We start from the raw sequence: 26,879 nt of genomic DNA on the forward strand, positions 1-26,879 counted from the left end.
TTTGGGTGATTTTCCGGTGGTTTTTTTTTTTGGGTGGATTTTTAGGTGTTTTTTTTTTTTGGGTGATTTATAGGTGGTTTTAGGGTAATTTTTGGGTCCAGTGGTTTCCCAGAATTCATGTGTTTGTTTCCATTGGCAACAACAGTCAACGCTCAGGTCCTAAAAAAAAAAAAAAAAAAAAAAAAAAAAGACGACAAAGACCAGAGTGTAAGAAAATATTGGCATCACAATATATCGCGATATTCACTTCATGATACTGTATTGATATTAAACAGTACTGTATCAGTATTTTTAGGTATTTATTCAAATGCTGACATTGTGGAGGTTCATTTTGTTTTTGTTTTTCTTTATTGTTTATATCTTATTTATTATAATTTAACACTTTTTTATTAAATAATGGTTATCTGATCCTAAAAGCACTTTTTACTGTCTGACAGGCAGATGGGAGTTCCTTTGTTGGGACTGAACTAAAATACTGTTCTGATGTTAGTTCTGAACTAATCGAATATGAACATTTGAACAGGATCTGAAACTAATGTCTGTAAAACAGAATTTCAGTTTGAACACAGGAACATTTTGTGATATAGTATTAGATCCTGTTGGGATCAAATAAAAATGTGTTAAAATGTTATGTTAAACATTTTTGTGCATATTTATGGTGCATTAAATTCTTCCAGGATTTTTTTTTTCAAAAAGACACAAAAAAAAACTTTTAAAAATTGCCTCATTAACAGTATCGTGTATACTGTGATATATCGCATCGTGATCCTAGTATTGTGATTGTATCGTATCACCAGATTTTTGCCAATACAGCCCGACAGATGATGTCTTTAAATAATAGTTTCATGTTGGTTTTAATGTCTGCTTTTCTAATCCGAACCTGATCTGAGGACCACAACAAACAAACAAGCAAACAAACAAACAACAAACAAACCTTTTGATCCCAAACACCAGCTCTGACTCAGACCCAGACCCTTCCCCACAGTTTCAGTCAAACATGAGTCAAATCAGTGTTTTTTCACAGGTTTCAGATGGATGATAAATGACACATGACAGGAAACGGAGACGCAGACAAATAATACGACGGCTTCAAACTCCACACAACATGACGACAAAACACAGATCTGCAGGAAACGGACGATGCCAGAGTAAGGACCAAACCGCCTGAAAACGGTCAAAGCAAAAGTACGGAAACTGGAAACACGGACCACGGCTGGATCTGCAGCCAAAGTTCGTTTGGTTTTTTATAGCAGCTCCTTCTTTTCTAGTAGTCTTTTTTTGTGTTGTTGACCCTCGTCCTAAATGACTGTGTAGTCTTGGACATTTTCAGATTAGCCACCGTTAGCATTAGCTAATGTTCACGGAAAAACAAACAGGTCATAGTTCAAGTGAAGTCAGAGCTTCAACCTAAACTGAAGTCGTTTGAATTTAACACGACATAATTTCCCCTGGGTTTAATACAGTATTCTGGTTCGGGTCTTGGCCCTGGTCTTAGGCCACATACATGTGGGTCCTCCACTGAAGACACCCAGACACACATTCCAGTCCAGTCCTCAGAGTCTCTGTGGGACAGGGTAGTGTCCTGCCTTCAACACTGTGCTCCACTTACGAAGTTTCACCATTGGATTAGTCGGGGGGGTTCCGATCCCCCCCGAGGCCCTGGCCTATCAGTGCTTCTCCAGTGGAATGAATCTCTTTCTGTGCTCGTCCCTCCCCCGTCCATCTCTCACTGTAATCCCCCTGGCAGGCATGCCCCCCCCCCCCCCCCCCCCCCCCCCCCCCCCCCCCCCCCCCAGGGCAGCTGAGCCAGGCTCTGTTCCACACTAGATTAAAGCGACCTGCGAGAACAGCTGGGACGGACCGGACGCCTTTCAGTCCACCCGTCCACTTCTGTCCACCCGTCCACTCATACAACTGTCCATTCATAAAACTGTTCACCCATCCAAACCATGCAGATCGATCCCCTGATGTGGACCGTCCTGACCCGGGTCACATCAGATGCGGATCGATCCCCTAATGTGGGACCGTCCTGACCCGGGTCAACATCAGATGCGGATCGAATCCCCTAATGTGGACCGTCCTGACCCGGGTCACATCAGATGCGGATCTACCCCCTGATGTGGACCGTCCTGACCCAGGTCACATCAGATGCGGATCGATCCCCTGATGTGGACCAGCCTGACCCAGGTCACATCAGATGCGGATCGATCCCCTGATGTGGACCGTCCTGACCCGGGTCATATGACACACAGCTGAAGCCATCGCTGTTTCCACAGAAACGACTGTTTCAAGGCAGATTTTTCAGCAAGATGCAACATACGGTGGAAGACCATCAGCTCCATTAGTCCACTGAGGAATGAACAAATAATACTGACACGATGAAAAAGGACCTTCATTTATCTCGTTTATATTTGGGTTCTGCTCGTGGAAACTGGTTCTAAAAACAGGGACAGAGGAGTTCAATGTTCAAACAGATGTAGATGAATGTTCTGAAGCAGGTTTGGAGAACTGTGGGTCGCATTTAAAAAGAAATATTTACTGAGATAAAAGAGAACCTATTGTTCAGATAAAACACATTTTTATTTGATGCGCTCGAACAAAAATCTGCATGTAACACGATCCAAAAGGACATGAAATTACACACAAACTATTTTATTGAATATCTCTTTATTCTCTCACAGGTGCATTTTGGGAATTGTAGTAAATATTCAAGGCAGAGTGTTTGACAAAAATGGCCACTGTTGAACAATCAGTTGCAATTTATAAGTTGTTTTAAATGTTCAGGTTCTGCATGTAACACCAGTGGACACGATGGGTTCCACACCAAACTGGAATGAGACTCAGATGATGCCAAACCCACATGTGGATTAGGAAAACCACTAGGATCCACACATTGAACACAGTGTCTTTATTTAGAGTCTATAGAAGAGCATTCACACATGTTTACACATCCAATGCACTGGCACCTAGGGAGATTTAATGTCCATATTTGGGTCCTATTTTTAGACCCAATACTTGATTATAAATTCATTAATTATGGGATGGCTTGGAGTAGGAGGATAATTGTTTATGCATTTATCTGAGATCATCATTAGGTCCATCCTGGGTAATATGGTCTCGTGAGCAAGGTTATTATCGTTAACGAAACCTACGAAATGACCCAAAACTAGAATTGACAAAAACATTTTCGTTAACTGAAATAAATAAAAACTATAATTAAAGAAAAAAACATAACTAACTGAAACTGTATTGTGTTTAAAACTAACTAAAACGGATAAAAATTATGGCTAAAATTCCCTTCATTTTCGTCAATGTCGGATGATTTGAAATCGATTTATTTCGCTCTAGCAATTTTCTCTGCTGTCACCATACGACACTTGACGGTCCGTCACTTGTGGTTTACAGTCATCCTCTGGTCCCCACTCCAAGGTTCTAATAGTTTTGCATTTTTCACTATAGTTTAATTTTATTTAGTTTGGACTTTTTTTTCTTTAATTCAGTTCGTTTTAATTCATTTTTAGAGTGGGTTTGCTAGTTTTTTATTAGTTTTCGTTATTTTGTAAATGCTTAGTTTTAGTTTAGTTTTTTTTCTTTTTTTTAATATCTTTCTCTTCTTCTCTGTCGTATTAAAATAAATCCCAGACAGGACTCTGCTGCTTTCTCCCAACTTTAGTCTCCATGTTTCCAGGTAGAGTGGGGACCAGAAGACGACTGGAAACCACAAGTGACGGACCGTCAAGTGTGTCGTGGTGACAGCAGAGAAAATTGCTAGAGCAAAATAAGCGATTTCGTATCAATCCGACATTGACAAAAGACAAAACGAAGGGAATTTTATCCATAATTTTTATCCATTTTAGTTAGTTTTGTAAACACACAATACAGTTTCAGTTAGTTATGTTTTTTCTTTTAATTATAGTTTTTATTTTTTTCAGTTAATGAGAATGTTTTTACAGCTCTAGTTTTGGTCATTTTGTTAGTTTTCATTAACGATAATAACCTTGGTCTGAACCCATTCATTTGTATTTGTGCTGATCTAACAACTCCAGCTCTAAGTTGATCAGATATGGTCATCTTTCCACAAGGTTATTATCGTTAATGAAAACTAACGAAATGACAAAAACTAGAATTGAAACAACATTTTTGTGAACTGAAATAAATAAAAACTATAATTAAAAGAAAAATATAATTAACTGAAACTGTTTTGTGTGTTTACAAAACTAACTAAATTAAATCAGATTATGGATAAAATTCCCTTCGTTTTCGTCTTTGTGAATGTCGGACTGATACGAAATCGATTTTATTTTGCTCTAGCAATTTTCTCTGCTGTCACCGTACGACACTTGACGGTCCGTCACTTGTGGTTTCCAGTCGTCTTCTGGTCCCCACTCTACCTGGAAACATGGGAGACTAAAGCTGGGAGAAAGCAGCAGAGTCCTGTCTGGGATTTATTTGATACGACGGAAGAACGAAGAGAAAAGATACAACAAAACTAAAATTAATACTAAAACTAAACTAAAACTAAGCATTTAGAAAAAAATTAAAACTAATAAAACTATCATAACCTGCCTCTAAAAACGATTTAAAACCGAATTAGAGAAAAAAAAGTCAAAACTAAATAAAACTAAACTAGAATGAAAAATCCAAAACTATTCGAACCTTGGTCAGGTGGATTTCACAGCTTCTACTGAATAATTCCATGTATTTTGCAGAGAACTTACCCAGAATCCTCAGCTGGGTCACGGCTCCGTGCAGACCGAAGAACATCCACAGTGGATGGGAGTTGTCCACGCACACCTGCATGCCCACGTTGACGCCGTTGTGCTTGAGGAGGACTTCTCCGTCCTGGTTGACAGTGAAGCCCAGGATGTCGCGCTCTGCAGGGCGTGGCCACCGACACACCGCCCAGAACTCCTTCCTGTCCACCAGCGCCTCGGGGTTATGGGGCAGGTCGCTGGGCCGCAGCGCCGCCGGGTCGCAGGACGTCACGCCGTAGGACAGGGAGCCCAGCCGCGCCGGACTGGACTTGGTGACTTTGACGAACACGGTCTCCGAGGTTCTCAAAGGCCTGTTGGTGAACACCAGGGTGCGCTCCTCACGGCCGTGCTCGGAGCGCGCCGCCGTCTGCTCGTCCAGCGTCTTAATGTGGGCGCCGCGGAGCTGGTGGAAGTGGAGGTCGCTTTCAGAGACGGCGGCAGCAGAGAGGACTGCTGGGAGTTGAGGGAGTTCTGGGGGATGGGGCAGGTGGAGGATGAGGACGCCGAGGACAGGCGGAGGGCGTGGCGGTGGGCGTGGCCGCGGGCGACGCCCCTGTCCTCCTGCTGCAGGTTGAGGTCACACAGGCTGACGGACAGGCGGGAGTCGTCGGCTTCGCGGCGCAAAGACGACGAGCGTACGGTGGTGAAGGAGCGAGGACGGAGGCCTTCAGGAGGAATGATCTGACTGTCTGAAAGAAGAAAGAAGAGGAAATAAAACAGGTGCAGGTCTGCTCTGTGTTCTCAAAGTCAGAACTAAACATGGAGAATCAGCGTTCAGTTTCTATGCTCCGTATATCTGGAACAAACTACCAGAAAATATCAGGTCTGCTGAGAGTCTGAGTTCTTTTCAGTCCAGGTTCCAGACTCACCTGTTCACTGCTGCCTTTGACTAAAAGGCTTTTAACTTTTTACATTTTAGATTCTCCTTCCAAACTCTGCACTGCAACTCTTACTTTAGTATGTGTGTGTTTTTATATTTGTGGGTTTTATGTGTTGTTTTCTTACTTGCTGCTTTTAATCACCTCTTACATGTTTCTTTTACAATGTTTTAAATGTGTTTCTTTTTCCCTTGTCATCGTATTTCAATGTCCTGTGGGAAGCACCTTGAATTGCCTTGTTGCTGAAATGTGCAATACAAATAAACTTGCCTTGCCTACACTGTAAAAAAAATCTGTAATTTAACAGAATTTTCACTGTTTATTTTACAGATTTTTCCTGTATTTTTAAGATACAGGAAAATATCAATGAAATGACAAAAATAGACTGTGATTTTACATGTCAAATGTAAAATAACACAAAAAACTGTAAAGGTGAATAACCATAAAATTTCCATTTTTTAAAAGAATTTTTTTTTCACAGAAAAATAGTTAAAATACATTTGCAAATATATCATAATTTCACAAATATTTATTTCTATTCATGAGATTAAACTGTTAATTTAAAGTTTAATACTGTAAAAAAAAAATAAATAAAATGAGATAAAATTACTGACAATTAACCGTAAAAGAAGTATTTGTTCTGTAAGTTTAACAAGTCTGTTTGTTAATTGAGAAATATCTTGTGTAATTACAGGAGGTTTCACGACAAAAATGTTAAATAAATGTATTTTTGTGAATGTATAACATGTATAAGCACTGATAAACTGTCCAAATACAGTGTTTATCAGTGGATTGTACAACTGAGTCTCATTGAAAACTATTTATATATATATATATTTATAGGTAATTTGATTGTTTTAATACATGTAAATATTCTTTATTAAACATTAAAAAGTCCAAAAATATGCAAAATCTTATGTAAAGTTAGGGCAAAAAACTGTATTTTAATTATGGAAAACTACCGTATTTTTATGAGATGGTTATTTTCTGTTATTTAACAGTATTTTTTTTGGCACCCCTGTTGCTGGAATATTACCGTTTTTTTTTAACAGTTTTTTTTTTCTTTTTACAGTGTTTGTTCCAGTCCTGTGGTCTGGATGCATATCAGTCTAACAGCAGAAGTGGGTGGGACTTTTACTGGTGGGCGTGGTCCAGGGCATCCTGGGTGGACCGCCCACTACTGTTTGATTGATAACTGTTGAACCAGACCAGTTGACCACAAATATTTCACAGAATTGTAAAGGTCTAAAACCACTGAAATAGACTCAAAGGGTTAAAATTTAGTTTAAAATGTTTTAAAGGAAAAATATCTAAAACTACTGTGTCACAGATGGACTAAAAATGAACGTCCATTTTTTTCTAGAATTCCAAATTTCTCCAAACTGAACAAACTTCGTAGATGTCCCATCGACGTTAAATAAATTTGAGCAGTAGTAATGAAGACGCCGACGGTGGGCGGAGCCTTCACATCAGCTGACGGCGCTGAGGCGGAGACACAACGGCGGTCGGTTCAGCGGCGTCTTCTTGTGTTTTTACTTTGATGAAGTTCAGCGTCAGCCGAATCTAAAAACACGTCTAAGAAGAGCTGAGTCTGCAGCTGCTCCGACAACAACGAAAAAAAACCAGAGTAATTTACTGCAGTTGTGTGTTGGACGCAGAGTAGGGCACTTCTAATTACTGCAGACTGTCAGAAAATATGTTTAAAGATACCAAAATTAAAAGAAAGGAGGCGAGCAGCGCTGAATCATCTGATTTAGGAGGAAAAGACTATGAGTCAGAGGATGGAACAGTACGAAACTACCACAAAAAAAGAATAAAAAATGACTAAACCATTTATTCTGTTTTAGTTTAAAAAAAATGAATAAAAATGACTAAACCATTTATTCTATCTGTTTTAGTTTAAAAACACAAATAAAAATGACCAACCCATTCATTCTGTTTTAGTTAAACACAAAAAGGAAAATAACACATTTAATAAGAAATAACCTGAAAGAAAAAGACATTCTGTGCAATTTGAAGTGCTATTCCAGCATTATGCCTCAGTAAAATAATCCTACTACATAATGCACGTTCTCTGTCCATCTGACCGGCGTCCCATCGATGTGTGATCGATGTTGCAGAACAGGAGGGCGTTTGTACGGGTTTTCCTCAGCCTTCACAGGCCTGATCGCCGCCAAACTCACCAAATGAACAGAAACATTACCTGACTATCTACTAGGCACAATTTTATGTCCATATACAAATGATGTGAGGTATGCTGGGACATTTTAGCCTCTCATGTTATTGTACAATGGCACCACGGGTACAATGCCACTTGTAAGAATAATAAATAAAAACTTTATTCATGGGTTGGACCTCCCTGCAGTAGATGGTCCTGGATGTGGGTTTGGTTCTGTGATGGTCTGGAAGGCCGGTCCTTGTAATGGCTCTACCATAAAACCCCTCCTCCATCCAGGAGCGTTGGCCCCGCCTCTCCTCCAATCACTGGGGTATTTAATGACATCATCAGATGAAGCCTTTAAATGACATCATCAGATGAAGCCTTTAAATGACATCATCAGATGAAGCCTTTAAATGACATCATCAGATGAAGCCTTTGAATGACATCATCAGATGAAGCCTTTGAATGACATCATCAAATGAAGCCTTTAAATGACATCATCAGATGAAGCCTGTGCAGAGCTAAAGTCACTGGATCCAAATGGGATTATGAAGGAACAGAGTTATAGATGGAGGGGGGGGGGGGCAAGAGCGAAACAGGAAGGGGGGTCCCCCACCCATTGTGTGTATTTGTATGTTTGTGTGTATTTGTGTATATTTAGTGTATTTGTATTTTGTGTGTATTTGTGTGTTTATGTGTTTTGTGTGTATTTGTGTACTTTTGTGTGTGTATATTGTGTGTGTATTTTGTGTTTGGTGTGTATTTGTGTGTATTTTGGTGTGTATTTGTGTATTTTGTGTATTTTAGCGTGTATTTTGGTGTGTATTTGTGTGTTTTGGTGTGTATTTGTGTGTATTCTGGTGTGTATTTGTGTGTATTTTGGTGTGTGTATTTGTGTGTATTTTGGTGGTATTTGTGTATTTTTGTGTATTTTAGTGTGTTTTGGTGTGTATTTGTGTGTTTTGGTGGTATTTGTGTGTATTTGTGTGTATTCTGGTGTGTATTTGTGTATTTTAGTGTATTTTAGTGTGTATTTTAGTGTGTATTTGTGTGTATTTTGGTGTGTATTTGTGTGTATTCTGGTGTGTATTTGTGTGTATTCTGGTGTGTATTTGTGTGTATTTTGGTGTGTATTTGTGTGTTTTTGTGTATTTTAGTGTGTATTTTGGTGTGTTTGTGTATTTGGTGTGTATTTGTGTGTATTGTGTGTATTCTGGTGTGTATTGTGATTTTGTGTATTTTAGTGTGTATTTGTGTGATTTTGGTGTGTATTTGTGTGTATTTGGTGTAGTTGTGTGATTTTGGTGTGTATTTGTGTGTATTTGGTGTGTATTGTGTGATTCTGGTGTGTTTGTGTATTTTAGTGTATTTTAGTGTGTATTTTAGTGTGTATTTGTGTGTATTTTGGTGTGTATTTGTGTGTATTCTGGTGTGTATTTGTGTGTATTTTGGTGTGTATTTGTGTCCTCACCAGCTGCAGCAGACTCATTGCGGTGCAGCTGCATTTGTTTTTTTTGTTTTTGTTTTTCTTCGTCCAATCCCTTTGTCCAACTGGTTCTTATTGGTTCCCATTGGTTCCTATTGGTCCCTTTCAAACCCACCGTGTACAGACGGTCGCTCTCATTGGCCAAAATTTCACCCTTTGGACAGAGGATGCAGCGCCTTTGGGGGGGTGGGTCAGTGAACTTCAGCCTTTTCTAGTTTGCTGTATCTGTATCATCATGAATTATACATAAAATTCTATTTCTTTTCTGTTGATACTTCTATTGAATTGTACAGCTGTTTTTATGTCTTCTTCATCTATTCTTGTATTTTCAGTCTATAATTTTTGCTTTTTAATCTTGTGCACAACACTGTTTTTAATTGTACAGCTGCTTTATGTCTTTAATCTATTCTTGTATTTTATTTATTTATTTACTTATTTATTTATTTAGGTTTTCCCCTGTAAGTCACTTTGGAAAAAAGCGTCTGCCAAATGCATAATTGTAAATGTATTGAATTTTTATTTATTTATTTATTTATTTGTATTTCATCAATTTGAGCCATAAACAAAAATACCAAATACTCAATAACGGTCATATTTTTAACTCTTTAAATGACATGTTTGTAATGAAAAACAAACCATATTTTTTGATGCAAAAAAAAAAAAAAAAAAGAATTTTGTTTTTTCCCAATATTCTACATATAAATATGAAAATGTGAATGTTTTACGTCTGGATGTTTTATTCACCGTCAATGATTTATGATAATTGACTGATTTAATTTAATCTTTTTTTTTTATGAATTATTTTTTTTCGTCTGTATCTAGGTGATAAAGTGTAAAATGTTATGATAACAAAAAACTCTTTATGTGAGTCACCTTTTAAAAACACCAGTTAATTCATAGACTTAATAAAATTAATGAGAAATAAAAGCTCATTAACGTGCTTTAGAAATAGATGTAAATGTGTCATTTCTGAGCAGGTTTTCAGAGAAAGAATTTATAGGGATGAAAATAAAACTAATTTAATTTTCAAAACCCACAGATGAAAAGGACTTGTTTTTTCCTGGTCACAAATGTCAGGTATTTTATTTTTAATTTATTTATGAAGGACTTGTTTTTATTATTTGGCAATACTGTTGTTATTAGACCGCAATTAACAGTTTTCTTAAAACAGTTTTTTAAAAAAAATATACATTATCTCCTTGAAGTGAGTCAGAGAACTAGTATTAGAGTATGAGAAAACTTCAGATTAGCTGCATCCAATATGCTTTTTTTTAAATTTATTTATTTTTCCTCTCTGTTCTTTTTGTTTTGGTTGTGAAGCGTCTTTGAGTGTCCAAAAAAGCACTATATAAGTTTGACGTATTATTGTTATTATTATTATTATTATTATTACTATTATTATCATTATTTCATAGTTTTCACACAGTTTATCACTTTCTGATATTGTGTTTTAAATACATGTTTCTTTGCTTCAAACATTAAACACATGTCGTCTAAATGAGTGCACGCTGTTGTAACTCCATGAAAAATAGGTTCATTAAAAAATAAAAATAAAAAATCAATCTCATTGTTTTTTTTCATGTCTAAAGATGAACAAAAACACCCAGGAAAAAAAAAAAACTAAGGTTCATTTTTTTAATCTCATCTCATTTTATCTCATCTCATTTTTAATCATTTTATCTCATCTCATTTTTATCTCATCTCATTTTTAATCATCTTATCCAATTTTATCTCATCTCATGTCTATCTCATCTAATCTCATTCTTATCTCATCTCATCTTTATCTCATCTTATCTCATTTTTATCTCATCTCATTTTTTAAATCTCATTTTTATATCATGTCATTTTTATCTCATCTCATTTTATCTCATCTTATCTTGTTTTTTTTAATCTCATTTTATATTATCTCATTTCATCTCATTTCTATCTCATCTAATCTCATTCTTATCTCATCTCATCTTTATCTCATCTTATCTCATTTTATCTGATCTAATTTTTTATCTCATTTTTATATCACGTCATTTTTATATCATCTTATCTCATTTAATCTCATCTCATTTTTTTCTCATCTCACCTCATCTCATTTCTATCTCATCTAATCTCATTCTCATCTCATCTGTATCTTATCTCATTTTAATAAAATTAATAGATTTTTATCTAGTCTCATCTAATTTTGATTTCATCTTATCTCATTTTATCCATCTCATCTCATGAGAAATCATCTCATTTTTATCTCATCTCATTTTATCTTAACCAAAAATCCCACACATTGAAGTAGACAATACAGTCATATTTCTCATAATTCATACATCAAAGGTTAAGACTTTTTATGACTTTTTAAGGGAACCCTGATAAAACCAGGAAACTGCCCTTAAACCTGGCCTCGTTACCTCTAGTTTACCCCCATTAAAAGTGTTCCGTTTAATTTCTCAGGTTCCAAATGAAGTTCTGGGTCGAAAGTCTAAACCTAATCTGTGTCTTTGATGAGGAAATAAGTGGACGGAGTATCCAGCCAAAGTACGCACATTTAAAACATTTACAACATTTACAACGCACACATGAAGCCAAAGCAGACATGTTCGGTTTGTTCTGCTCAGCTCTTTGAACTCTACGACTACAACCGTCATCAATTACATGAATGAGAACATTTTAGCCAAAGAACACAAGGCTGGTCCATGTACTGGAGGTCCGACCCACTCTAACTGCACCAACGCTTCAGAGTTTTAACAGACTAGTACATGAAGTGTGTCTTGTATATTATATGTTGTCTGTTCTATGGATGTTTGTTTGTTTGTTTTTTCACAGTACGTTTTTGGAGGTTCACCCAAATTTCACTGAAAGGAGAAACAATGATTATAAAGTCTATTATGTCACCTAGTCTTATCTCATGTCCCCTCATCTCATTTGATCTCATCTTATTTCATTTTTATCTTATCTCATCTCCTCCCTATCTCATCTAATTTTTTCTCATCTCATCTTTATCTCATCTTATCTCATGTTTTATCTTATCTTATCTCATCTTATCTCATCTCATTTTATATCATCTTATCTCCTTTTTATATTATCAAATTTTATCTAATCTTATCTCATTTTTATATAATCTTACCACATTTTATCTAATCTCATTTATCTCATCTTATCTCATTTTTATCTTATTTTATCTCATCTTATCTCATTTTTATCTAATCTCATCTCATTTTATCTCATCTCATTCTTAGCTCATCTCACCTGTATCTCATCTTATCTCATTTTGTCTCATCTTTTTTTCATCTCATCTCATCTTATCTCATTTTTATCTCATCTTATCTCATCACATTTTTATCTAATCTCACCCCATTCGTATCTCATCTTTATCTCATCTTGCCTCATTTTTATCTTATTTCATTTTATCTAATCTCATTCTTATCTCATCTGTATCTCATCTTATCTCCTTTTTATCTCATTTTAATTTAAAAAAATATACATTTTTATCTAGTCTCATCTAATTTTGATCTCATCTTACCTTGTTTTATCTCATTGCATTTTATCCATCTCATCTTATCTTATCTCATCTCATCAGAAGTCATCTCATTTTATCTCACCTTATCATATCTTAAGTGAAAATCGCACATATTGAAGTAGACAGTACAGTCATATTTCATCAGTCGAGTCATAATGAGTTCTTTGTTTTTCATTTGTCTCGTCTCATCCTTCATTCTAATTAGACATGTACTCGTTTTTTTTTCAGGTCTTAGTGTTGCCGTAGACAACCGGGAAAGGAAAACTAACCAAATCCATCAACGTTCAAAGGTTCTTACTAATCATCTCTTTCCTCTTTCTTATCACTCAGTGGCTTTTCGCTCTCAGACTCAGATGAATTCCAGGCTTTATGTGATCCCAGACCCACTGGATTCATCCACATTTCACATCATTAATACATTAATACGATAAGACTCTCCACATTCTACCAGTTCCAGTCATGCATACGAATAAGCCTGAGAACAGGTTCTAATGCCTTTATACTCATACTTTATAATCAGGAGTGTCCAGCATACGGTCCGTGGGCCAAAACCGGCCGCCAAGAGTCCGATCCATCCCAATAAAATACAGACATCAGACTGAAGATATGAACATATAAGGATGTTGAACTGCTTTTAGTTCAGGTTCCACATTCAGACCAATGCCATCTAAAGTAACATACACGACAATAATAAGAGGCACAATACTATGAAAATTATACTTATTTTTCTGAAGAAATGTCAGTTTTTTCTGGTTATTCATATGTTTTTTGTGGAAGGAGAGTTTGTAAATGTAAATATTTTTATAATTTAATGAAAGATTTATCGCACTGAAAGAGAAAAACTTGGAATTATTTATAGATTATTATGTTACTATTTACTGATCTGATCAACTGGAGATCACTCACAGACAGACAGACAGACAGACAGACAGATAGATATGGCGTTGATATTGCCATTATATTGCTGTGAGATTGCAGTATTATTGCCAGGATATTGTCAGGAGATTGCTACATATTGGTGTGATATTGCCATGACATTGCCGTGACATTACCATGATATTACTGGGATATTACCATGAATGTAATATTTGCCTTAAATATTTTTCCTGACCAGTGGTGGATATTCATAGATAATAATCCTAAAATGAATTATTTAAATGATATCTGGTACCTGCAGTTCTAATGTGGACCAGTTCATGCACCCACACAAACCCTGGAAATGACAGTCCGTGCATTAACATGACAACTTTTATTCCTGGTTTAATCTGATTAAAGGTTAGATCCTATTTCAGATGCCCATGTAAACACCTTATTCCAGTTGAAAAAGAAAAGTTGGGATTAAATTTAAACCCGATTAAAGTCACTGGTTTAATCCCCTTTTAATTCCGATCTAAATTCTTCCTGGACATGTAAACCCTTTATTCCGTTTGGACTTTATTCCTTCCATTCTGCACATGTTCATTGTCTTGTCCTGTCTCCATGACGCACACATTCTGCGCTGGCGGAAGAATATGCACTGCAGTCTAGTCTTCCCAAAGCGTTCCAGTGGGCTATTCTGATGGGATCTACCAGCCTGGAAAACCCTGAAGGAAGAGTTCACCACCTGTTTTTTTATTAATTCATTCGTCATGCACTAATGAGTTCGATAAGTGGGCTAAACAGTGTGCGCTGCAGTGCAACCGACTGACTTGTTCTCGCAGCCCGTCTGTTAGCTTAGCCTAGCGTAGCATAATGGCTTCATTCCTACGGTCAGACGTAGCCAGGCTTTTATAGGCAATTCATAGTATTTTATGAGTGATTTGTGAAATTCAATTCTCCCTAATCATTCCTTTAGTCCGCTGGGGTCAATATGATCACAAACTGAGGCTCAGATCATGGCCATGTGACTTACCGCGGTAATAAAATCTGGGAAATAAAAACTACTGCAAGCTAAAACGGTAAGCAAAGCTAATTTAGCGCATGCATCCCTTCCAACAAAAAGATTTTCCAACTTCCGTCAACACAACAGTCCAAGATTGTATGAGTGCAGTAATTCGCAGATCTAAAGAAATATTAGGGAGAATCAGATTTCACAAAATCACAGACAAAAGACGACAAATCACCTTTAAAAAACTGGCTACGTGTGACCATGGGAATGCACTGACTGTGCTAAGCTAAGCTAACAGAAGGGCTGCGAGAACCGAATAAACATTTTTCATGTAAACCTTTATTCAGGTTTAACATTTCCATGTAAACAGAAGAGAAGATACTTTAGTTCTGATTAACTTTCTTCTGGAAAAATAATTGGATTTAAAAAAACATCATGTAACCGTACCCAGTGTTCCATCAACCTTGTTGAACCTCAGTGAGGGAACCTCCGCACACAGGACCCTGAGGAACCCCCGTTCTATCAGGGCTGGCATCCGTCAGGTGAGGCCTGCCGACCGTTGACATGTTGTGAAAGGTTGGAATGGGACGCCCCCCCCCCACCAGCTGATGCGCTGTCAGATAAGCCCCTTCCTGTGACACCTGGGCTGACAGACGTAAACACAGTCAGACCTTCATCCATCAACCTTCACATGTGGTTTCAGTCGGAGCCTCCACCATTAGGTTTCCCATCAGCCCCTCCTGCATCTGTCATCTGTACGCAGAACCCACACACACTCCTACAGTTTAAAATACGACAGCGAGGACAGCGGTCCGAACAAAAACTGCACACATCTGTCCTTCAGTTCATCCGTCCTGTGACAGACGTGGAGTTAAAGCTGTTATTTAAATGTACCGTTAGCAGGAGGACAGAAGCATCATATCTGTGCACCAGGCTTCCATCCACTCTGATGAGACAGTTTCCAAACCTGCGACCAAAACAGCTTATATGTGATCCGCATCCAACAACTAATACTGTTTATCAGGAAACTGAAGAACGACTGTTGAAGGAGCTGAATCTGATGTTTGCACGTGACGTGAACTGTACTGGGACAAACTGACCCAAATCAATCAGTCAGTTCAGTCAGTCCATCAGTCTGTCCGTCTGCCTACCTAGCGTCACCTTTCAATGACGTAAAGGTCGGATAAATGCGACCTGACCGTTCAGACTGAAGTCATATTGGAGAATATCAGATCTGGATCAGATTTAGGACCACATATGAAAGTGGTCTGGATTAGATTTAGGACCACAAATAAAAGTGGTCTGGATTAGATTTAGGACCACATACGAAAATGGTCTGGGGTCAGATTAGGACCACATATGAAAGTGGTCTGGTCAGATTTAGGACCACATACAAAAGTGGTCTGGGTCAGATTTAGGACCACATACAAAAGTGGTCTGGGTCAGATTTAGGACCACATATGAAAGTGGTCTGGGTCAGATTTTAGGACTACATATGAAAGTGGTCTGGAGTAAGATTTAGGACCACATATAAAGTGTCTGGGTCAGATTTAGGACCACATATAACAGTGGTCCTGGGGTCAGATTCGTGCTGTAACCAAATCAGATCCAGGTCACATATGGGTCTAAACCCTGTCCAGACTGTAGGCAGATGCTGTCTCCTCCTGATGGGATGTTTTTGTTCTCCACCTAATTCCATCCATCACCTGAGGACCGTCTCTCCTAACTCGGCTACGTGATCAGAAGGCACAGTGTTTTTTCCACCGGCTGGGTGTAAATGCAATTTTCAAGATGGCTTCTTCTTATGTAAGTAAATCTGTGTCATCAGATTTTGGATATTATAAAAGCTGTTGAATTTGTAGCACTGGATTTCTTTTTTTTTCTCTGCACTGAAATTAAGTAAGCTAATTTATTGCATACTGAATTTTTTTATTTTTAAATTTATGTACATAGTTGAATATCAGAGAACAAATTCAGATACTTAATTTCAGTGCAAAAAGTTCCAGATACTTAATTTCAGCGCAAAAAAATTCAATACTTATATTCCAGTGGCATAATAAAAAAAAAAATCAGATACTTAATTTAGAGTGCAAAAAAAAATTCTAGATACTTAATTTCAGTGCAAAAAAAAAAAATCAGATACTTAATTTCAGTGCAAAAAAAAAATCCAGATACTTAATTTCAGTGCAAAAAAAAAAAAAAAAAATCCATACTTAATTTCAGTGCAAAAAAATTTCAGTGCTACAATTCAATGTCTTCTATAATTCAAAATCTGATGACACAGATTTACTTCCACATCTTCTTCTTCTTCCAGGATGGCTATGTTGTTGTCGTCGTTGTCTGAAGTGAATTAACTGCTCTGCTTCTTCTTCTCCTTCTTCTTCTCCCTCTTCTTCTTCTTCTTCTCCTTCTCCTCCTCCTCCTCTTCTTCTTCCAGGATGGCTGTGTTGTTGTCGTCGTTGTCTGAAGTGAATTAACTGCTCTGCTTCTTCTTCTCCTTCTTCTTCTTCTCCTCCTCCTCCTCCTCCTCCTCTTCTTCTTCCAGGATGCTGTGTTTGTTGTCGTCGTCTGAATGAATTAACTGCTCTGCTTCTCGGGCTGACAGCTCGATTGGCCGTCTGCTTCTCTGACTCGTCTTTGTGAAAGGTGTGGGCAGCCTCAAGGCTTCGCAATCACACTCCATTCTCTTGTCCTTCGGAAGTCCCAGCGAGCCCCCCCCCCTCTTGATTAAAGCTCGGCTGTGACTGACTGGTCCAATCGGCCCTGCCGCCTCACCACAGCTGAATTACTCAGCTGCTCAGCCTCTGTTATCTGACTGACAGATACCTGAGAACTGGGACACGGTAGTATTAAACAACTCTGTGGCCTGTTGGATTTTCCAGCCTTGGGGACAGGTTCAGTCTGGCTTCAAGACTATCCTGACTAACCCTGGATCGATGGTCCCGGCGTGACTCAATCACCTGTTCCCTCGGCCCCCCCCGCCGATGTCACCACATAAACACTTTTCGAGCTGAGAAGCATCATTTAAACATGGCTTCACTTCCACCCGCAGACTGGATGAAACCTAAAAACAGGACCACAACGGACCCGGATCGAATCCTTAAACAGTTAGGGCCTGATTTACTAAAGGTTTGCGCATGTAAAATATGCAAACTTGACTGCGCACGCAAAAACACATTGAAGCTAATCTACTAACAGGGCGCACAGAGGTTGCGCCTCTCAAAGCTCGCGCAAACCCATTTAGCGTGTTTGCCCTGATGAATGCAATACGGGCGTTTCTGCCAAACGCGCAAAATTATTGGGAGGAGTAAATGCAAATATTTATTTAGCGCGTGCAAGATTTACCAAACCTGAAACTGATTGCGTGGCTGATTTTGTGTCTATATTTCGTGCGCTGAAAGGCATTTTGGACTTCGCACAAACTGGCTGCAGTCGTCGTGGCGAGGAGGCATAACACAACGCAGAGAACCGATCTGTTCTGATCACATCAACATTTTTGGAATGACGGAAGAAAAAATAAATAATTGAGACATATGGGCCCCCCACTTTATGGGTCTGCCCCCCACGCCTGGTTCCACCAGTGGCACATCACCATTAGACCAGGACCAATCTCTCTCTCTCTCGCTCCGCCCACACACAGGGAGGCCGAACGGGAGGGGTTCCAGCGCTGCACAACACACACACACACACACATACACACACACTGTTGTGACTGGGCTCCTGAACCTTCTTATAACACTGGTGTGGAGGTTTTCACTCATGCCCACAGACTTGAAAGTTTTCGTTCACCTTACAGAGCGACATGAAGAGGAAGGTATTTATTTCACTAATACACACTTCACCACTGATAAACCAACAACAGAGAAATACCTAGTGTGGAAAAAGAACAACTTCATATTTCTGAGTGCTGGTGTATCCCAGCAGTTTATAACAGCATACTGTTTCCATGACGACAACCAGTACGCACGCAAAATCCTCATTTAATTAGGGCGGTCCCAAGACTTTGCGCCTGTTGTCATTTGTGCAGGCATCTTAGTTGATCACCCCTGACACCCAAATCAAGAGCACTGCATATTTTAGTGCGAGTAAGCACATTTGTGCCTGTCATTTGTGATCTTAGTAACTCAGGCCCTTAGTGTTCAACACTAAAAGACTTAGCAGATTTACCTGAAAAACTACTCATTCATAGGTGTGATTGTACAAGGACAAAAAAGGACACATACGGTGCACCTACTGGGGTGCAACGGTACGGGTAAGTCCACAGTTCGGTCCGGACTGTGGTTTTAAGTCCACGGTTTGGGTTCAGGTTCAGTATGTGTTTGGGTAAACAGAACTGTTTTTGTTTTTCCCCCAAATTATATATATATATATATTATATATATATAGATATATATATATATATATATGCTTGTCAGAAAAAAAAATAATTTCACAGTAGGAACAAAGGGGGGGGGGGGGACAGAGAGGGGGGGAGGGAGAGAGAGAGAGAGAGAGAGAGAGGCTGATCTGAGGTCAGTACAGCAGAAGAACAGGGTAGGACCCCCACCCCCACCCCCCCAGGCCACATGTACCAGGTCTTTGATGTAGACGGACTGAAATCAGAGCTGGATCATGTGATCATGTGGCCCTGAGGATCGAACATATGGATGCATCATGGCTGACAGGATAGCAGAAGGGGCGGGGGGGGCTGATCTATGGGTTAGACACCTCAGCTGTATGATGACAGATGCCCCGCCCACATTCCAACTTGCTAATGTAGCTGCAAAACAAAAAACTGTAAACCTACAGTAACCTAGGATGGAAATGTCACTGGTGTCACATGAAAGAAATTTAGAGAAAGAAATTTTAAAATCAGCCATGGATAAAAAAAAAAAACAACAAAAAAAACAAAAAAACAATGTTTTTACATTATTTGGTTCATTTGGTTAATTATTTTCTTTGTTTTGTTGATTATTTTGTTGATTTTTGTAGATTTTTTTAAATTATTTGGTTAATTTTGTTGATGTCTTTTATTTTGTTGATTATTTTGGCCTTTTTCATTCATTTTGTTGATTAATTTGGTCTTTTTTGTTCATTATTTAAAATTATGTGGTTTATTTTGTTGAATATTTTTGGTCTTTTTACTCATTTTGTTGATAATTTTGTTAATTTTTGTTAATTTTTTTAAATTATGTGGTTCATTTTGTTGATTATTTTCTAATTTTGTTGAGATTTTCTTCATTTTTGTTCATATTTTTTATATTTTAATTTTTTTTTTAATTATTTGGTTCTTTTTGTTGATTTTTTTTTTCTGCTCGTTGATTACAACCTCAGATCATTAAATGACACTTTTCATTAATTAAAAACCACAAAACAACCAGTACAGGTCCCCTAATGACCCCGCCCCCTCCTCCAGCGTCAATCAAACAAAGGCCACAGTTCCAATCAGATGCATTATGTGCAGGACATGTGATCCGTGGTCTATTTTTTACAGCGCAGAGGGACGACAGCAGCCCCCCTCCAGGGAAAAACACATATACTGTATTATATGTGTGCACGTTCTGTCACATCAAAGCCTCGCGCTATGTCGCTATGTGTGCTAACTAGCTCACATACTTGGATAATTCACATCAGCGCGCCTCATACTGTAACCCCCCCCCCCCCCACTGTGTTTCTGTAAACACAGGAGGCTGACTGTCAGATGTAGATGGTCTTTGTCTGTTGTTTGTTCCATGTTTTACTCAGATGAGCTCAGACGAACCTGTTTACAGTCAACACTTTAGGGACTTGAAGTGGGTTTGGCATGTACAAAGTGAAAGCACAAAAAGGTGAGGTCATCGAAAACACACCCAACAACACACTAACCGGTAGAAAGGATGCATTAGACCAGTGTTTTTCAACTCTGGGGTCGCCTGAAATTTCTATTAAGTGATAAATAATAAAGGAAAATCACTACGAAAAAAAGATATGATGAGTTGAGAGAGACAATCATGATATATAACAGACAAACTGTGAGTCTGAAACTGAAGCACTGTGGTTCTGTTTCTCTGTGGTTCTGTTTGTGTGGTTCTGTTTCTCTGTCGTTCTGTTTATATAAAGTTCCAGTTAGTTATTATCTTTTAATTATAGTTTTTTATTTATTTCAGTTAACAAAAATGTTTTTTACAATTCTAGTTTTGGTCATTTGGTTAGTTTTCGTTATGATAATAACCTTGGTCTGAACATAACTCCCTTATTACTGGTGGACTTACCGAGCAGCTGGACTCCCCGGGTCAGCCCGTAGACGTCGATCAGAGCCCACAGAGGTTCTGCGATACGGACACCACTGAAGAACAACATGGGACTGGACTGGTTTATGCGGTAGAAAACCCGACCCTTCTTGTCGACCCAAAAGGCGATAACGTTGCCCTCGTCGGCAAACTCCTCGGGCAGCGCCTTGGCCCAGAAAGCCGCTCTGGTGACACCAGTGTCCGGGCAGGCATACTTGGGCAGGTTTCTCCGGGTTGATCCTGGACGGGTCTTTGGAGGTGAAGCCCAGACGCAGAGCTCCACTCCAGCAGCACTGCTGTTTTAGTGATCTAAGAAGAGCACAACCACAAATGACCAGATTTGGACACTGTTATGCATATGGTTAGACTCAGAGGCATAATCGCCTATGTCACAGGTGACAAACTGCAGCCCAGGGGCCAAATCTGGCCTGTAGAATGAAATATACTGAAGATATTAACAATCAATGGTGTAAAAATCACTATCACTACGACCGTTGACAGACTAAACTGTCCCAGACTTTCAGATTAAACTGTCCCAGACTTTCAGATTAAACTGTCCCAGACTTTCAGACTAAACTGTCCCAGACTTTCAGACTAAACTGTCCCAGACTTTCAAACTAAACTGTCCCAGACCTTCAGACTAAACTGTCCCAGACCTTCAGACTAAACTGTCCCAGACCTTCCCAGACTAAACTGTCCAAGACTTTCAGACAAAACTGCCCAGACCGTCAGACTAAACTGTCCCAGACCTTCAGACTAAACTGTCCCAGCCTTCAGACTAAACTGTCCCAGACCTTCCCAGACTAAACTGTCCCCAGACCTTCCCAGACTAAACTGTCCCAGACTTTCAGACAAACTGTCCCAGACTGTCCCAGACTAAACTGTCCCAGACCTTCAGACTAAACTGTCCCAGACTGTCAGACTAAACTGTCCCAGACCTTCAGACTAAACTGTCCCAGACTTTCAGACTAAACTGTCCCAGACCTTCAGACTAAACTGTCCCAGACCTTCAGGACTAAACTGTCCCAGACCTTCAGACTAAACTGTCCCAGACTTTCAGACAAAACTGTCCCAGACTGTCAGACTAACTGTCCCAGACCTTCAGACTAAACTGTCCCAGACTGGCAGACTAACTGTCCCAGACCTTCAGACTAAACTGTCCCAGACCGTCAGACTAAACTGTCCCAGACCTTCAGACTAAACTGTCCCAGACCTTCAGACTAAACTGGTCCCAGACTTTCAGACTAAACTGTCCCCAGACTTTCAGACTAAACTGTCCCAGACCTTCAGACTAAACTGTCCCAGACTGTCCCAGACTAAACTGTCCCAGACTTTCAGACTAAACTGTCCCAGACCTTCAGACTAAACTGTCCCAGACCTTCAGACTAAACTGTCCCAGACTTTCAGACTAAACTGTCCCAGACTTTCAGACTAAACTGTCCCAGACCTTCAGACTAAACTGTCCAGACTTCAGACTAAACTGTCCAGACTTTCAGACTAAACTGTCCCAGACCTTCAGACTAAACTGTCCCAGACTTCAGACTAAAACTGTCCCAGACTTTCAGACTAAACTGTCCCAGACTTCAGACTAAACTGTCCCAGACCTTCAGACCTAAACTGTCCCCAGACCTTCAGACTAAACTGTCCCAGACCTTCAGACTAAACTGTCCCAGACCTTCAGACCTAAACTGTCCCAGACTTTCCGACTAAAACTGTCCAGACCTTCAGACTAAAACTGTCCCAGACCTTCAGACTAAACTGTCCCAGACTTTCACACATTCAGTACCTTGAGGCGGACTTGTTCACACAGTGCAATGGGCTGTTGCTGAAGGTGATGGCATTGCAGAAACTGGCCTGTCTCTTGACTGTTTTCTGAGTCGCGTCCATTACGATCTGGGACCCTTTGGCATTGGGATGGAAGAGGAGGGGGCTGACGGGGAGGGGCCCACCCATGCTGCCACACTGGATGGGGGAGGCACCTCTTGGGTTTGTGGTGACATCGGTGGGACGTGGACGGGAATGGTCCACCGAGGGAGTCTGGGAAAACAACAGGAGCAAACGAGTGTTATCCACTGCACCACCGTATTGCCCCCCCCCCCCCCCAAAAAAAAATGTATTATCAATAGATAATTACCAAATATACATAAATAAATGTGCAAAAACTGTTATTAGTGTTAGTAAATACTGTGGTTTGAAACCAATCACTCCATTTGAACTTCCTAACTAGACTAAATATCCCAAGATGCACGGCACCTTCCCATTCCCATCATGCTTTGTGGCTCCTGGCCAACAGCAGGGGTTGGACCGCCCTCCATAATTAGAGCTCCAGCAGCCTGATTAAAATGACTTAATTAATATTCAGACACAAACAAATGGAAACTGTTGGCTCTGAGTCCCATTAGCACTGAGGCTGAAATACAAACAGATGTTAAAGCTCCAACCAGTGGGTTTACAGTCCCCAGGGGGTATACAGGTCACCAGTGGGTTTACAGGTCCACCAGTGGGTTTAAAGCTCCACAGTGGGTTTACAGTCCACCAGTGGGTTTTACAGTTCACCAGTGGGTTTAAAGCTCCACCAGTGGGTTTAAAGCTCCACCAGTGGGTTTACAGGTCCACCAGTGGGTTTAAAGCTACACCAGTGGGCTTACAGTCCACTATACAGAGTCCATTTAGTACTTAGACTACTTATGTATCGCTATTGTAAGTACTGTTACTATTATCACTGTATTGTCAGGTTTAAATCCCATGATATATAATACTAATATATATATATATATATATACACACACATATGTATATACACACACATACACACAACACACTATATTGCCAAAACCATTGGACTCACCGATCTAAATAATCAGAATCAGGTGTTCCAATCCCTTCCATGGCCACAGGTGTATAAAATCCAGCACCTAGGCATGCAGACTGCTTTACAAACATTTTGTGACAGAATGGGTCGCTCTCAGGAGCTCAGTGAATTCCAGTGTGGAACTGTGATAGGATGCCACCTGTACAACAAATCCAGTTGTGAAATTTCCTGGCTCCTAAATATTCCACAGTCAACTTCAGCTGTATTATAAGAAGTGGAAGTGTTTGGGAACGACAGCAACTCAGCCACTAAGTGGTAGGCCACGTAAACTGACAGAACGGGGTCAGTGGATGCTGAGGCGCATAGTGCGAAGAGGTCACCAACTTTCTGCAGAGTCAATGGCTACAGACCTCCAAACTTCATGTGGCCTTCAGGATTAGCTCCAGAACAGTGCGCAGAGAGCTTCATGGAATGGGTTTCCGTGGCCGAGCAGCTGCATCCAAGCCATACATCAGCAAGTGCAATGCAAAGCGCCGGATGCAGTGGTGTAAAGCACGCCGCCACTGGACTCTAGAGCAGTGGAGGGCGCCTTCTTGGAGTGACAATCGACGCTTCTTCATCTGGCAATCTGATGGATGGGTCTGGGTTTGGTGGTCGCAGGGAACGATACTTGTCGGACCGCATTGTGCAAGTGTAAAGTTTGGTGGAGGGGGGATTATGGTGTAGGGTTGTTTTTCAGGAGCTGGGCTTGGCCCCTTAGTTCCAGTGAAAGGAACTGGGAATGCTTCAGCATACCAAGACATTTTGGACAATTCCACGCTCCCAACTTTGTGGGAACAGTTTGGAGCTGGCCCCTTTCCTCTTCCAACATGACTGTGCACCAGTGCACAAAGCAAGGTCCATAAAGACATGGATGACAAGTCTGGTGTGGATGAACTGACTGGCCTGCACACAGTCCTGACCTCAAACCCCATAGAACACCTTTGGGATGAATTAGAGCGGAGACTGAGAGCCAGGCCTTCTGTCCAACATCAGTGTGTGACCTCACAAATGCGCTTCTGGAGGAAAAGTCAAAAATTCCCATGAACACACTCCTAAACCTTGTGGACAGCCTTCCCAGAGGAGTTGAAGCTGTTATAGCTGCAAAGGGTGGACCCACGTCAGATTGAACCCCATAGACTAGGAATTGGGATGGCACTGAATCATATGTGAGTCAAGGCAGGTGAGTGAATACTTTTGGCAAATATAGTGTATATGTATGTCCATCCATCCATTATCTGCCACTTTATCACAGGGGTAACAGTCTAAGCAGGGTTGCCCAGACTTCCCTCTCCTCAGACTCCTCCTCCAGCTCTTCCGGGGGGACCCCGACGTGTTCCCAGTCCAGCCCACAGACATAGTCTCTTCCAATGTGTCCTAGGTTTTCCCTGAGGTCTCCTCCCAGTGGGACATGCCTGAACACCTCCCCAGGGAGGCATCTGAAACAGATGTCCGATCCACCTCAGCTGGTTCCTCTGGATGTGGAGGAGCAGCGGCTCTACTCTGAGCTCCTCCCCCTATCCCTAAGGGTGCGCCCACCCACCCTAAGGAGGAAACTCATTTGGACCGCTTTTATCCGGGATCTGGTCCTTTTGGTCATGACCCAAAGCTGATGACCATCGGTGAGGGTAGGAGATTTATTTATATATATATATATATATATATATATATATATATATATGTGTGTGTGTGTGTGTGTGTGTATAATAAATAATTGGTGCCAAATACAGTTCTTCATCTTTTCATGGTCATCAGATATGACCGTATTTGGGACGTTCAGAGAGGCTTTGTATTTACCGTGGAAACACCGTCATCTCTCCAACATTGATTCCCCAGTCAAACCCATGGAGTTGGATCAATGACAGTGGATGGACACACTGGGTTTATGTTCAGTTCATGACAGATTGGACCGAAAAAGACACTGTTTATTCAGTTTGATCTGTTTCTGATAAGTAACCACTGAGTTACATGAAACATCTAAATTAAATAGAGGAAAATATATGATTTACAGTGAAAAATGCTAAATACAGAGGATCATATGAAACTGAAACAGAAGTAGAACTGGGTCTGACTGGGTTTCAAATCATCAGTGTGACTTTTGGATTTGATGGGACGGATTGGACCCATTGGTGGTCGGTGTCAGATAGAAAAGTGACACCACCCATGGGAAAGTGACCCCCCAGTGGAAAAGTGAACCCGTGGGCCAATTTTTCTGTCATCGAATTCTGACCCCCCCTTATGGAAAAATGACCCACCCCCCAATTTTCCCAAAATTCTATGGGGTGTGTCCTTTATCATACTAGTACAGTGACCCAGGGTCGGTTACCACGGGCTCAGAACTGTATCTGACCTCCTGTCTGCCCCCCCGGTCCTGCCCCCCCCCCGGTCTATAAATCCAACTGTGAGTATAAATGTGGTGTCAGTTCAGTTTGTGGGCTTTGAACTGCTTTATACACAGTGTTTTCATCTCAGGGGTTGGTCTGCTTAAACAGATGAACCCATTCAAGTGGCTAATGGATTGGAAGCGTATGCCATGGCGGCGGCGGCGGCGGCGGGGCGGCGGCGGCGGCAGGTGTCCTGTGGAGTTCTGATAAGACGGTCTAGCTCCGGCTGCTTTGTGTCCTCTGTGGGGGGGGGTCTTTGTGTGTTTATCTGCTAATGACCCCTCCAGGTTTTTTCAGCCCGTTCCAGCGTCTCCTGTTGGACGTGGCTCCGCCCCAGAGCCTCAATCGTGGCCTTTTGTCTTAGACGCAGCCGCGGTGGTGGTTGAATGTGGTCGGAGCAAGATGGAGTTGAATGCATTAGCGGCTTCTAAAGAGGCGCAGCTGCATGAATTCATGTTCCTTAGCAACCGCTGGTATCTAAGGGTCCGGATCACAACAGGTGTTGGCTCTGGGCCGCAACACACTGCCCTTTATTTACAGTTCGACAGTCTGAGCTTTTACAGCAACCCGTCTGGGGCCTTTATATAAACAACACACCATAAACAACATTCAACCATGAACCCTGACATACAATAAAAAATATATATAAAATAATAAAAACTGCTCCATCAGTGAGACTGGACAGTTTAAAAACCAAGGTTCTCAAACTCCTGTTCTTTCAGGTTCCACATTCAGCAGCCTGATTTGATCT

The 26,879-nt window shown here is 40.3% G+C and overlaps 1 protein-coding gene and 1 pseudogene across 1 annotated transcript in view; both read right to left on the reverse strand.

The window, feature by feature from the left end:
* Positions 1-4,800, reverse strand: part of LOC115415966 (SH3 and PX domain-containing protein 2A-like) — a 16,725-nt gene extending 11,925 nt beyond the window's left edge. Inside the window, 1 exon segment of the mRNA XM_030129647.1 lies at positions 4,719-4,800. Coding sequence (XP_029985507.1) covers positions 4,719-4,800 — 82 coding nt within the window.
* A 129-nt stretch (positions 4,801-4,929) lies between these two features.
* Positions 4,930-22,859, reverse strand: LOC115415969 (E3 ubiquitin-protein ligase NEURL1-like; annotated as a pseudogene).
* Between the last annotated feature and the right edge of the window lie 4,020 nt (positions 22,860-26,879).

This window comes from Sphaeramia orbicularis, unplaced genomic scaffold (genome assembly GCF_902148855.1).
Source record: "Sphaeramia orbicularis unplaced genomic scaffold, fSphaOr1.1, whole genome shotgun sequence".
In the NCBI taxonomy this organism is placed as follows: Eukaryota; Metazoa; Chordata; class Actinopteri; order Kurtiformes; family Apogonidae; genus Sphaeramia; species Sphaeramia orbicularis.